Source organism: Nycticebus coucang, chromosome 18 (genome assembly GCF_027406575.1).
Source record: "Nycticebus coucang isolate mNycCou1 chromosome 18, mNycCou1.pri, whole genome shotgun sequence".
Lineage (NCBI taxonomy): Eukaryota > Metazoa > Chordata > Mammalia > Primates > Lorisidae > Nycticebus > Nycticebus coucang.
The window spans coordinates 75,440,885-75,454,450 of record NC_069797.1 but is presented as its reverse complement, the minus strand read 5'-3'; the positions used below and the strand labels follow the sequence as shown (position 1 = coordinate 75,454,450).

The 13,566-nt window shown below is 54.7% G+C and overlaps 1 protein-coding gene across 5 annotated transcripts in view; it reads right to left on the bottom strand.

The window, feature by feature from the left end:
- Window positions 1–13,566, bottom strand: part of MGAT5B (alpha-1,6-mannosylglycoprotein 6-beta-N-acetylglucosaminyltransferase B) — a 70,733-nt gene that overhangs the window by 20,334 nt on the left and 36,833 nt on the right. For all 5 annotated transcript variants that reach the window (XM_053570032.1, XM_053570035.1, XM_053570034.1 and 2 more), the window contains 2 exons: window positions 1,984–2,115; window positions 192–325 (listed from right to left, as the gene is read on the bottom strand). In XM_053570032.1, coding sequence (XP_053426007.1) covers window positions 192–325; window positions 1,984–2,115 — 266 coding nt within the window. The remainder of the gene's footprint in view (window positions 1–191; window positions 326–1,983; window positions 2,116–13,566) is intronic.

The window sequence follows — 13,566 nt, the reverse complement described above, 5'->3', positions numbered from 1 at the left end:
CCTGCTCCCCAAATCCCACAAGAGGCTGGAAGGATAGGGCAGCACTCAGTGGGTCCCATCCCCTCACCAGCCCAGGAAGGAAGGAGAGGGGGGAGAGAGGCCCTCCTCTGAGAATTTCAAGGCCCTGCGTCCTCCTCTGAGAATCCGAGGTGCCCTTGCCCTGCCCACCCCCACCACACCCCGGCACTCACGAAACATGGTCATGAACTGCTTGGGGTTGAGGTTCCAGTAGCCCCAGTTGGTCCGGTAGCCGTGCAGCGTGGCGTACTCCTCATGGTTGTAAGCAGGTTCTGTCCCAAAGGTGTCGATGACTCGGATTCGGCACCTGCTCTCCCCCCCTCCCCGAGGGACCAGGGTCAGCAACCCCGCTGTGTGTCTCCTTGTGCTAGGGTTGTCCCAGTCACAAGCACTGTAACTGCCTGGCGGCTGGGGCAGACACAGCTGTGACCCCAGGCACCTGACTACACCTCTCTCATCAGCTCCCCCATCTGTCCAGGGGGAATGACAACAGCTATTATCTCTGGGCTATCTGGAGCTCTTGGCCTGTGGTCCCTGGTTGGTGCTCAGGACATGTCAGTCATTACTGCCACCCAGAGGGGACCTAGTAAGGGTGGCGCTGCTTGGCATGGGGTTCCTCCCTACTGTCCCAGGGTCACCTGTACTCCAGGGTGGGGAATCCACAGCCCCTCTGCTCTGGAGCCTAATACCTATGGATGGGCGGCGCCTGTGGCTCTGTGAGTAGGGCGCCGGCCCCATATACCGAGGGTGGCGGGTTCAAACCCAGCTCCGGCCAAACTGCAACAAAAAAATAGCCGGGCGTGTGGCGGGCCCTAGTAGATGTGTAGTCCCAGCTACTCGGGAGGCTGAGGCAGGAGAATTGCCTAAGCCCAGGAGTTGGAGGTTGCTGTGAGCCATGTGACGCCACGGCACTCTACCCGAGGGCGGTATAGTGAGACTCTGTCTCTACAAAAAAAAAAAAAAAAAAAGAACCTATGGATGTGCCCAACCTCTTGTGGCTGGGGTGCAGAGGACCCACTAACTGCGGGGCTGTCCTTAGGCAGCCAGAGCCTCCAAGCCTCCTCTGCAAGGCAGGCACCTAGAGGGCTGGACTTTCCAGCTGGGCAGAGGCTTCGAGATCAAAGCCCAGAAGGGCCTTGTCCCTCTAGGATCAGCCAACCATGGGGCCAGATCAACTCTGAGGCCACTCTCAATGGGCCACAGCCCCAGAACTTGCCTCTCTGCCCATCCCACCCCTAGGAAAGGGCATCTGATGGAAAGTGCCCAGACTCAGACACCTCCACAAGGAGCTCCCTCCCCCTGCATCCTTCCTGGTGACCCAGAATTGCCTGTCGAGTGCAAAGTCAGTACCATCCCCCCCCCCTACTTTGCCCCTAGAAGATTCTGGGGGAGAGAGGAGAGAGTGCCCAGTGCATGGAGAATGTGCATTAATAATAAAAGCAATAACACTGCCTGTCACTTTTTCCCCTAATAAAATCTTGCGGGATAGTCAATGGGACTGGAACACGCGTAATAAATAGCAGGGCTCTCTGTGCTAAATTAAACCCTGCACCCCGCTGGCTGCAGGAAGACAAGGAGCGATGGATGGCCAGGGCCTTCCTCCAGAGCAAGAGGAGGTGGGGTGGAGGAGGGGAGGTCGGGATGTGGAGCTAACCCCCACTAGGTCCCCGTGGCAGAGGTCACACTTTGCTCCCTGTGATTCCTCTGCCCCTCCGTCTGGGCTCCCTCTGACCCCCAGCCCCAGCGTCAGTGCAGCAGAAGAGTAATGGAGCCTCTCTCTGCGGCTTATTAATTATCATCTGAGTTAGCCAAGATGGAAGTGGTGGAGGAGAGGAAGGGCAGGAGACAGGAGAACACAGGATAGTGCGTCCTCCCACGCTGGGCCCAGCTGGCAGCCCGGACGCAGGGGCTGGGTGTGTGGCTGGGGGACGGGGGCCACGGCACACCTTCCCGCTGCCCTCTTACCGGTACTTCTTGAAGGAGAGCCCCATGTGCTGCTTCATCTGCTGCAGGCCGTGGTAGTCGGTGTAGATGAGGTCGAAGGGCAGGGGCACGGTGAGCGGGCAGCTCCCCCGGCCTGGCGGCACCCCTAAGTTACTGAGAGAAGAGCCCTTCAGAGTCTGAGCCCTGAGGAACCACCATCCCAACCAGCCACCCCAGTCCCCAGGATGAACAGGCTGGGGGTGGGGATCTGTAAAAGTGCAGTGAGCTTAGCACAGACTCTCAGAAGGAAAGTGAACAGGATGGCCCTGTACAGTTGTGTAGGTTTTTCACTGCACAAGAGAGTCCGGCAAGGGGCAAAGGGCCTAGAGCCTGGGTTAGCTTGCCAAGCCATGCACCTGGCCTGGGCTAACTGCCAGAAGGGAGGGCTGCCTTTTGTAATTGCCACAGATGTGCCTGTGGCAGGGCTGTGTGTCTGCCCAGAGAGGGAACCTCCAGCTAACTTTCACGAAGGCCATACATGCCGGCTGTGGTCCTGTTTGTTTGGAGATGAAAGGCCCCAAATCTCCTGCCACAGAAAAGTATAATCCCACGTCGCCAACTGGGCTCCTGGTACCGCAGACTGGCCTAGGCAGTGAGCTCCTACAGACTCTGGTGACCCCCTCCCTGAGCCAGCCACAGCACAGGCCTGGGAGTCCCTGAGACGGGATGCGGGGGACGCCTGCCCCTACCTGCCAGGTCATTTACACGCAGGTTTTCACAGGACAGGGTGGCCTCCTGTGACCACCTCAGCCAGAATGTGGGTGCTGCCTCTCTGCTTCTCATCAGAGCCTTTGGGTCCTCATCTTGCTGAAGCCTTGTGGCTTCCTCTAGAATCCCATCTGTTCAGTCTGACTCTTTGGAGATGGGCTCAAAGCCCTCTGTCCCAGCAATCGCAGCTGCCAATTTAAAATCCTTGCCCCAGGTCCCCGGCATCCATAAGAACCAGCACCTCCCACCAGAACCCCTGCTTGGCCTGATTCCACCCCTGTGTTTCCCCCCTGCAGAGGATGGAGCCACTGGGCCACTTACTTAGTAAGTCTGTACTGAGCCCCTGGTAGGGAGGGGGCTCCCAGTTCAGAGAGGGCCCCTCCCACCAGAGGAGGAAGCCAGGGGCTCAGAAATGATGCTGAACTGGGTCCGGCACCTACTCCCCAAGCACACTCCACCCCCCCATCCTCATGTTAATTCCATTTAATAAATGTCTCCTGAGCACATATTGGGTGCCAGGCCCTGTGCCCTACATGGGGGGCATGGAGACCACAGGACGCAGCCCCAGCCCCAGGAGCATGAGAGCTGTGTGAGGAGTGTGTGCACCAGGGGTGCTAAGGTGGCGACGTGTACAGCAAATCTGCATGTCTGGAGCTGGCAGGGAGAAGGTGGTGTCCTAAAAGGCACTAAGCCACTAGTGGTGGACACAGCGGGGTGAGGAGGGGGGAGGGCATCCAGCAGGGAAAGCCACAAGCCCAGCTTCATCCTCCTCTCTCCACACTCTTGGTGGGTGGGAAGTGTTACTCAAAGGGCTGATGTGCCCCTTTGCTTCTGACCCAGAGAGGGAGGCAGCCAGGTCATCTGGCCCCACCTCTCTGAGGTTCGTGGTTCAGATGCCATTGCCCAGAGACCTCTCAGCAAGCCCCTCAGGTACCCACATGGTGAGCAAACTCAGCCCATGGAGGTGACAAACTTTGACGAGGCCACCGGCTCATTAGTGGCACAGGGCCACAGTTGATCCATTCTCTGGGTTATGTCTCAGGCTCCCTGAAACCACTCAAGCCAGGTGGAAAAGTACACACCTGGAGGGCTCCAGCTCACGCAGAGGCTGGGGGAGGGGCCTGTGCACACTGTCCCTTCAGGACACTGTCCCCTCAGCACGCAGTTCAAAGTGGTAGCTGCCCACAGGCTGCGATGCAAGGAGGGTGGGGAGGCTGCAGGACAGGGACTGAGCTGTCAGGGGTCGGCCTGCACCTGCGCCCTGCAGAGAAGGGCAACAAGACGGACGGGCTTTCTTCGTCCCCGCGTCCCCAGCCTCACTGAACTGCCCCCCCCTTTGCCGCTGAGTGTGGGGAGGGGAGCATGGAAATCTAAGAACCATTTCCTCCCATGTGTTGTCTATAAACTTAAAAATGGGCCGGGCTCCTGCCCCATCTGCCGGCCTTCCTATGTTCCAACCAGACCACCACGAGGGACCCTCTAGACCAGAGAGGCCAAGGCAGTGTCTGCCTCTCAAGCTTTTCTGTCGACCCCCCCCAGAAAGCAAAGGAGAATGGGCCTAGACTGCAGGGGTCTGCAGCCGGGGGGCACTTCATGAAATATTTGGTGGTGTTTTTGAGCCCAGCCCATTCTGCATTCCTCTCTGCCAGGCACGAGGCACACCTGCTGCTCTCCAAAACACGGCTTTCTCACCACCAAACTCCTCCGGCAAAACTCAGGTGGAGGACAGCACCCAGCCCTCTCTCCCTCACCTCCCCCCACCCCATTGACAGCCGCGAACAAAAGGACAAAAAGCCATTCCTCATCCCTTCCCGGCAGAAAGGAAGAAGGGGGCGGCTACTCCTCCCACAGGAATCTGGATCTGGTAAAATGAAGACGATCCTGAAAATATAACTGTAGGGGGTCTCGGAGCTGCTGCCTGCAGCAGGACTATGATGGCCTGTCCTACTGTTTTTGGTTGGTTTCCAGGCAACACGGCATCCCTCCGTCCCAAGGGGTCCTTCCATTGCCCAGCACTGATCCCACTGACCCTAGCCCCAGACACCAGTACCACTGAAAGGATAGACAGCTCATAGCAAGCCACTGCCCCCCCAGGGGACAGCCGCACTGGTGTTCTGAGGTGGGTCACATCATCTCCATCCGCCGTCTTCGTGGCGACGTTACGAGCACAGGCATCGTGCGTGCTGTCAACTGACCTCCTTCCACCCTGGCAACACCCTACCAGGTCAGGCCCAGTCTCATGCTGTTCCCATCTTTACAGATTAGGAAGCAGAGAAGTTTAGTGACTGACCCAGGATCACACAGCCAGAAAGCAGTGGAGCTGGGGTCAGAATCTTTCTACAATGTTAACCCGGTCACGTCTCCCTGGCTTCTGGTCCTTCTGGACCAGGACATCAAGGACCCTTCCTTAGCTAATGGCTGCTGGGACACCTGCTGCTGCCCCTGCACCATACCCTGTGAGCCTGGGGTCTGCAGCAGCCTCTCCTGACCCACTGGGGTGGGCGGAGTGAGCAGGGAGGGGCCGGAGGCCTCTGCGTTTATGGCTGTGCCACCCCATGAGTGGGGCCACTTCCACGAAACGACAACCCCCAGCCCCCAAGGAGCTGGGGCGCCTTGCTGAACAGTGGCTTCCCCGGTGTGAAGTCCAAGTCTTAACTAAACCAGAAGAAAGGGGAAGAATATTAGCAGATGGGGGTAAAGAAACTATCACGTGATAGCAGGTGTCACCAGCATCTGCTAAAACAAGTGAGACTGGACATTGCCTGTGGCTGTCACACGGACGCCAGGTACAACAGTTGTCCTCATCAAACTCTCCTCTGATTCCCCTAAGACGGAGCCCTGCCGTGACCAAGACTGTCCCTGTGCCTGGAAGATCCTCCTCTCCTCTGAGTCCCTAACTGGAAACATCACGTCCTCCTCCTCCTCCGGGAAGCCTTACCTGAGACACCCCTCCCCTCTGCTCCCTCCACACCTGGCACACACCAGATTACCTCTTCCCATCTGGGGGCCCCTTAAGGCCAGAGTCAGGTCAGCTTTAAAATTTCAGGGCCAGAGACAGGATCTGGCCCCATAAATGTTGTTGTGTTCATGAAGGAATAAATAAACCAACAGGTCAGGGCAACCCCTTAGGAAGAATTGGTTTAAATGTTTAACATTTGGCGAAGAGAAGCATATCTGGAGAGAGAACGTGGGTGAGTGCAAGAGCCCCGGGGTGAGGGCATCGTCATGGTCTCTCAGGCTCTCGGTGCTTAGGTCACTGGCCTGCTCCTCTGGACTTGGGCACCAGTGGCCGTCACCTGACTCCAAAGGACATTGCAGAGGGAAGGAGAGAAATGAGACAAATTGGCCTGAGACAGCAACATCTCCTTCCCGGGAGGAGCTAATGAGAAGCTCAGGGTCTCCCCAGCCCCAGAAAATAAAGATTTTCCAGACAAGGGTCTGCAGCTGCCTCATTGCTCTTGTCGGAGGATACTGAGCCCCGCCCCGTGGAGCGGGAAGGGTCAGCTGCAGCGCCAGTGGGCTGCTATTGCATCACTTATAATTTAAGTTTACTTTTATGGGCAATTTTACGCTAGGTGTCTGGTTGGAGCGGTGACATGAATTAAGAACGCTGTGTCCTGACAACCTTCAGCCAAAGGTGCCCAGGGAGACACGGCCTAGGATTCCACCTTTCCTGCTGACTCTTCAGAAAGCTCCCGCCCAGATGTTTCTGTATTTCCAAAGCCAAGTTCTCATTTCTCTTGGGACTCAGCCCAGGGCTGGGTCAAAGGTACTGCTCAGCACCGCTCACAGATGGGGGTGGCAAGGGAGGAAGGATCTCAGCAGCAGGAGGTATTTTAGATGCTGGCGCTGGGCACCCCGCCCTACACCCACTACCAATACCAGTGCTGGGGCAGGGCAGGGAAGTTTGCATGGAATTGCCTCGGCCTCCCCAAGTGCTAGAATTATAGGTATAAGCACTACAGTCCATTTCTTTTTTCTTTTTTTTTTTTATGTTGTAATTACTTGTTTATTTTTATATATCACCTATTTCTTTCTTTTTTTTTTTTATTGTTGGGGATTCATTGAGGGTACAATAAGCCAGGTTACACTGATTGCAATTGTTAGGTAAAGTCCCTCTTGCAATCATGTCTTGCCCCCATAAAGTGTGACACACACCAAGGCCCCACCCACCTCCCTCCTTCCCTCTTTCTGTTTCCCCCCCCATAACCATAATTGTCATTAATTGTCCTCATATCAAAATTGAGTACATAGGATTCATGCTTCTCCATTCACTACAGTCCATTTCTAAGTGTCCTCAGGCCATGTCACCAAGATAAAAGGAGTCAGGGGCAGATGAGCCAGGGAAATGAGGCATTTCTACAGGTCACCTGCTTATAGCCTGGCCCCTGTGCCCTGCCCAAATTATTACACCTATAAGAGCCACCCTCTGGGGGAGGGAGGGTTAGGGAGTCATTGTTTAATGGGGACAGAGTTTTACTTTTACAAGAAGAGATGTGGGGGCGGATGGTGGCAGTGGTGCCACAACAATGTGAATGTACTTTGCCACTGAACTGGACACTTAAAAATGGTTAAGGTGGCAAATTTTATGTGCTTCTTTCCACAGTTAAAACAAATAGCTAACCCATGTACCTTCCGGCTTGCTGCCCAGGACTCTGCCTCCCAGAGCCACTGAGGTCCTGTCTCATCCAGCTGCCCCCTTTCCCCTTACCTGGGACTTCCACAAACGATGCAGGGGCTTAGCAAATATCCTAGAAAGCTTCGACTCAGGCCCTTTTTTGCTAAAAGATCAAAGAGTAGGATGGGTAGATGGGATGAGGGAGGAGGAAAAAAGAATCCTACACTCAGGCCGGGCGCAGCGGCTCACACCTGTACTCCTAGCACTCTGGGAGGCCGAGGTGGGTGGCTTGCTTGAGCTCATGAATTGGAGACCAGCCTGAGCAAAAGCGAGACTCTAATTCTACTAAAAATAGAAAAACTGAGGCAAGAGGATTGCTTGAGCCCGAGTTGGAGGTTGCTGTGAGCTCTCTACCCAGGGCGACAGCTTGAGACTCTGTCTCAAAAATAAATAATAATAATAATCCTATGCTCAATTAAAAAAAAAAATCTCCAGCTACAAATCAAACACCTGAATTCTGGTGCAAGGAAAACATCCCCGGGTGTGAGCTCTGGCACAAACTTGCTGGATAGCCTTGCACGAGACGTTGACTTGTTCTGCTGTCTGCCTGTGCATGTGTAACAGGTGCTCAGATAAATCCACCGTCTCCTCTCAGCTAAAAATTCTCGGGTTTTATTTCTCCCTGTGCCTTTGGCCTGTGGCTAGAAATAATCTCTCCAGGTAGTGCTCAAATTCTGGAGCAAACTATTCTCTCTGTCTTTCTCTGTGTGGGAAGGACCTAATTAAAAGAATCCTTACCAAGTGCTCAAAGACCGCTGGCTCCAGGTTCTGGCATGCACACAGGGTCTCCAGCTTCACTGGATTCTCTCGTTAAGGGGAACACATGGCTGGGGCAGCCGGCAGCCTGAGCACCCTCAGAACGCCCCAGCGCCCACCTCCTGACGGGCAGTGGTGACCCGCTCTCTCCCACAGCCTATTACCAGAGCAGGCCCGTCTCCTCCCTAGAACATCGGGCAGGGGCACAAAGAGGAGATTTAACGGGGCGTTTAATAGCGACTTGCTTCAGGCAGCAGAGGTCAGGCTCACTAATGAGGAAGGAAGTGCTCCCTCCTGCCATGCTTCCTTCTTACTGGGTTGGGCTGATCTTCCTGTGCCCGAAAGAAGAAGCCTACGAGGCCCCAGGCCCCATGAGAGGCTCCTATCTCCTGAACAGGCAAGTATCCTTGAACTTTCCAACACATACCCTAGTGCCTGGGGAGGGTCCAGAACCACAGCCGAGGAGGGCTGCCAGGTCCCCTTGGAGTCAGCAGCTTAGAGGAAAGGGGAGTCCAGAGGCAGATGGGAGCATATGCCAGCCGCTCCTTAGCCAAAGCCATAGTGATGCACGCAAGGAGTGGGGTTCCAAGAGGGAAACTGAGGGAGCAGCACATCCCCCATCCAAGGCAGCCCACACTGGGACTGTCATCCAAAGCTGACACTTTTCCCCCCAGTGATCTTTCCAAGTAAGAGAACTCGGAGCTAAGAATAGGGCGGCGGCCCCAGGAGAGCTGGTGAAACTGCAGACTCACTCCTCTCGCTGCCACAGGAAGAGAAACAGGAATAGGAACGGGCCCCGCGGCTGTCCCCGTCTTCTTCCTGTAGACAGGTCTCTCCACTTAGATAACAAACACCTGTGAATGCTGAGCACGGGTCAAGGACCTTCTCATCCATGTTTCCGATGCACGAGGGGTCCAGCCAGCCAAACTTGCCCTGGGGGAGCGACAGGGGCCCGGGCATCGGGGCTTTGCTCTTCAGTGGGTGACTCCATGCACCAGGGCTCTCGCTGTTCTATCCAGTTTCACAAAGCTTTGTTGAGATCCAGGCCATGCAGAGCCCTTGGGGTAAGACTCTTCCTTCAAGCCCATTAAGACAAGCCCTATGGGAGATTTGGGCTGAGAGGAAAGACTCGGCCCCGCACCCTGGATGGAGACAGGGAGCTGAGGGAAGATGCATCCCTTTAGCACAGCTGCTTTACAATTTGAGGAGCAGCCAGAAGGAGCACCAGGGCCATTTGGACTGTCCCATGCTCTTGTGCTTCTACAGCTTCACTGGGAATAAAATAGCCCCAGGCCAGCTCAGCTGCCAGTCCCAAGAAGCTGGAGCAGTGAGGTTTGACCCTCCCGGTGGGGGGCACTTTCCAGTCTTGTCCACTGCCCACCTCTCTCCTCTCCAGGTGACATTGACGAGAGCGTCTCTCTGTCTGCTCTTGGTGGAGGGAGAACCCACGGGCCTGGGATTCACAGAAGTCCTGATGCCTCCTCCCCGGCACAAACCCTATCTCCAGTGGGAGCATCCAGAAGCCAGCCCTTCTCCTCATTTCTTTTTTTTTTTTTTTTTTTCTTTTTTTTGTAGAGACAGAGTCTCACTGTACCGCCCTCGGGTAGAGTGCCGTGGCGTCACACGGCTCACGGCAACCTCTAACTCTTGGGCTTACGCGATTCTCTTGCCTCAGCCTCCCGAGCAGCTGGGACTACAGGCGTCCGCCGCAACGCCCGGCTATTTTTTGGTTGCAGTTTGGCCGGGGCTGGGTTTGAACCCGCCACCCTCGGCATATGGGGCCGGCGCCCTACTCACTGAGCCACAGGCGCCGCCCTTCTCCTCATTTCTTATCCGACTCTCCCCAAGTTCCCCCGACTCCACTTGAGTTGCATGGACTTCTCAGTAGAGCCAGTGATTTCATTCAAATGTCTCTTCCTTTGCAGCCCTTCCCCAGGCCAGAGCTGGGAAAGACAAGATGGCCGCTGCCTCCGTGGGTCATGAGTACTGGCCAATGTTAAGATTTGCAAGAAACAGACATGCCGTGGCTCTAGAGCAGCATGGAGCAGGAGGTGGGGGAGGTTCTTGCAAGGACTTGTGTCTCCTGTACTCTGAGGAAGGCTGAAGGGGAGGGACAAGGGCACCCCCGGCCCCAGTAGTACAGCTCCATAAATTCCCAAGGCATTCGGCTACAATGAACGTGACCCTGCCATGCTCCCCACGCCTGTACCTGTCCCTTCTATGTCTTCTTTTTCATTTTTTTGAGACAGAGTCTCGCTGAGTCACCCTGGGTAGAGTGCAGTGGCATCATCATAACTCACAGCAATCTCAGTCTCTTGGGCTCAAGCGATCCTCTTGCCTCAGCCTCCCTGAGTAGCTGGGACTACAGGCGCCCGCCACGATGCCCAGCTAGTTTTTCTATTTTTAGTAGACGGTCTCGTTCTTAGGTCTCATTCCTGCTCAGGCTGGCCTTGAACTCATGAGCTCAAGTGATCCACCTGCCTCGACTTCCCAGATGCTGGGATTACAGGTGTGAGCCACTGCGCCTGCCCTCCTCCTAAGCCCTCTTGCCAACCAGGTCTTTTCAGTGCAAATTAGTCAGCCACCACTTGTGCTTCCTCTTGGAATTATCAGGGAAGAAGAGTCACTACTGACTAGAGTCTGCCAAGGGCCACAATGCTGTTCATCCTTCCTTTTTCCTAATTTATTTTTTATTTATTTATTTATTTTTTTTTTTTGTAGAGACAGAGTCTCACTTTACTGCCCTTGGTAGAGTGCCGTGGCGTCACACGGCTCATAGCAACCTCCAGCTCTTGGGCTTACGCGATTCTCTTGCCTCAGCCTCCCGAGTAGCTGGGACTACAGGCGCCCGCCACAACGCCCGGCTATTTTTTGGTTGCAGTTTTGGCCGGAGATGGGTTTGAACCCACCACCCTCGGTATATGGGGCCGGCACCCTACTCACTGAGCCACAGGCGCCGCCCTTCCTAATTTATTAACTTATATATTATAAAATATTTCACGCATCTTGAAAATTATAGAAAATAACATAATGATCGAATGAATACTACATTCCTACTGCCCAGCTGTGTCAAGGCTTAACATTTTGCCATATTTGGTTCAAATCATTTTTGTTTTAGGGGATAGCTCATTACAAATTGGCAGTGAAGCCCGAGGGGTGTGTTTCACTGTGTCAGCCTTGTCCTTGCCTCTCATAGCCCCCCCAGTGCCTCCACCTCTGACAAATGCTGTCCCTTCAAAGTCAGACACAAAATAGAAACCAGAATGCCCGACCCCTACCCCCCAGCCCTATGTCTGCTGCCTGCATCCCCAGCACTCCCGGCTCTTTCCCCTTCTCTCCTGTCAGCGCAGATGTCTACCCATCCAGGGCCATGCCCTCGGGCCATTGTCAACAATGCTCTCTCCATCTTGAAAAATAAAAATCACCCCTGCATTCTGTTCAAGTCCTAACCCCAGCACCTGTGAACGTGACCTTATCTGGAAACAGGGTCTCTGCAGACATCCTCAAGATAGGATGAGGCCCTAACCCAGTGTAACTTCATCATTCTCAGGGGACCCTCTGTCCCGGGTGAGAGACGGCTTTCCAGGCTGGGGCATGCTTGACAGCCAAGAGCTTCTCCCCTGGTCCTCCTTATTTAAACATTCTCCTCTCAAGCTTTCATCATTTGCCAGTTAAGACAACTAATTTTCTACTAAACCCAATTTCACTCATGGATGGAGGAAGAGCTCAGTAATTTTTCCTCATGCCATGTACTATTAATGATGCTTGAAATTATGCAAATAAAATTGATGAGCACAGTGATTCTGGGCAGGCAGGCAGGAAGAGACATCACTTTAAAATGCCCACCGCGATCCAGGCACGCACGAGGACGTCTTGGGGTGCAGTGTCCCTGGCTTGGCAGCTCCTTCCCTCCACACACAGTGGGGCGCGAGTGGGGACTGTCTGAGTTTGCCTCACTGCAGTCTTATCACAGAGCACAATGGTCCCACGTGCCGCCTCCCTCACCCTGGAAACACCTTGCAGCAGCAAAGCCAGATGTGAATGCTGCCCATTGCCCCAAACATCACTCCAGTGAGCTGCTTAATTAAAACACCAAAGCACGAGGAACAGAGAAAAGCCGGCTTATCCGTCCAGCCTTGTTGCTTTGTCAGTAGCCCAGACACCTGCCAGGAACATCTGTGAACGAACTACAACAAATGTACAAGTTGCGTCTTTGTCCCACCGCCTCCCACACAGGTCAGCTCGCCAGCCCAGGGAGACGTTTCTGTCACAGAAGGCAAGCCGAGGCTCTCGGAATGCAGACTACCTTCACATCCTATTGAACTGTTTCAAATTAACCAGGCACTGCTCCCACAGAATGGCCACCCAGGCCGAGAGGGGAGGCCCTGGAAGCTGCTGTCTCTGCCTGCAGGCGCCCCCTCCCCACCAGTATTCAGGGATATCTCAGCCTGGGACCCCTTTCCAGGCTGAAATGGATACCGCCTTGTTAGCAGGTAACATTGCGTCACCACCCAAATTCAGATGTTCAACTCCTAGCTCCCAATTCCTCAGAAGGTGACCTTAGTTTGAGACGGGGTTTTTGCAGAAGTAATCAAGTTAAGTGAGGTTGGTAAGGTGGGCCCTTGGCTGTGGTCTTGGACATGGATATGCACACAGGGAGGAGGCCATGCAAAGATGAGGGCAGCAATGATCGTAGTGATGCTTCCACAAGACGAGGAACACCAGAGATGGCCAGCACACCACCAAAGACAGGCCTGGAATAGTTCCCTCACAGCCTCGGAAGGAGCTGCCCCTGCTGATGCCTTGATCTCAGGTTTGTGGCCTCCAGAGACGGGGCAGCCCTTGGCACACACATGTGGCTGGGAAGGCTGCACTGACACAGCATCAGAGTGGCCCCAGCAGGAAAGGTGTGCATGCGGATCTGTGCATGCGAGGGGCTCACAGCTCTGCCTCCACCTTGGCCTCTCCTGTCAACCCCAACTATGGTGGTCAATGCCCTCACTTTACAAAGGAAGAAATGGGGTGGCACAAAGTGAGATCTGGGCCAGCAGGTTCCCCCCTGATGCCCCCGGGAGGATGCCAAGGGTATCCAGGTGCTTCCAGGAGTGCAAAGGAGGACTCAGAGGAATCCTCACATACTTTCTACACATCTTCCAGCATCCTGCGCCCCCACCCAGGCCCTAATCTCACCCTCAGGACTGCACTGGGGACACTGAGGACAGGTTTTTTGAAGAAGCCATGAAGATCAGTTTGCATGTTCCCCAGTGCTCCAGTCCCTCACTACCAAGGTTGTCTCTTAGGGGGCCTATAAAGCCACAGGCTCCAGCTTGGCCACTTCACAGCCCTTAAGGCTCACTAGATCACTTAGGGAGCTTCAAGCACTTGACCCTTGGGCCCCCCACCCCAGACCAATTAAATCAGAG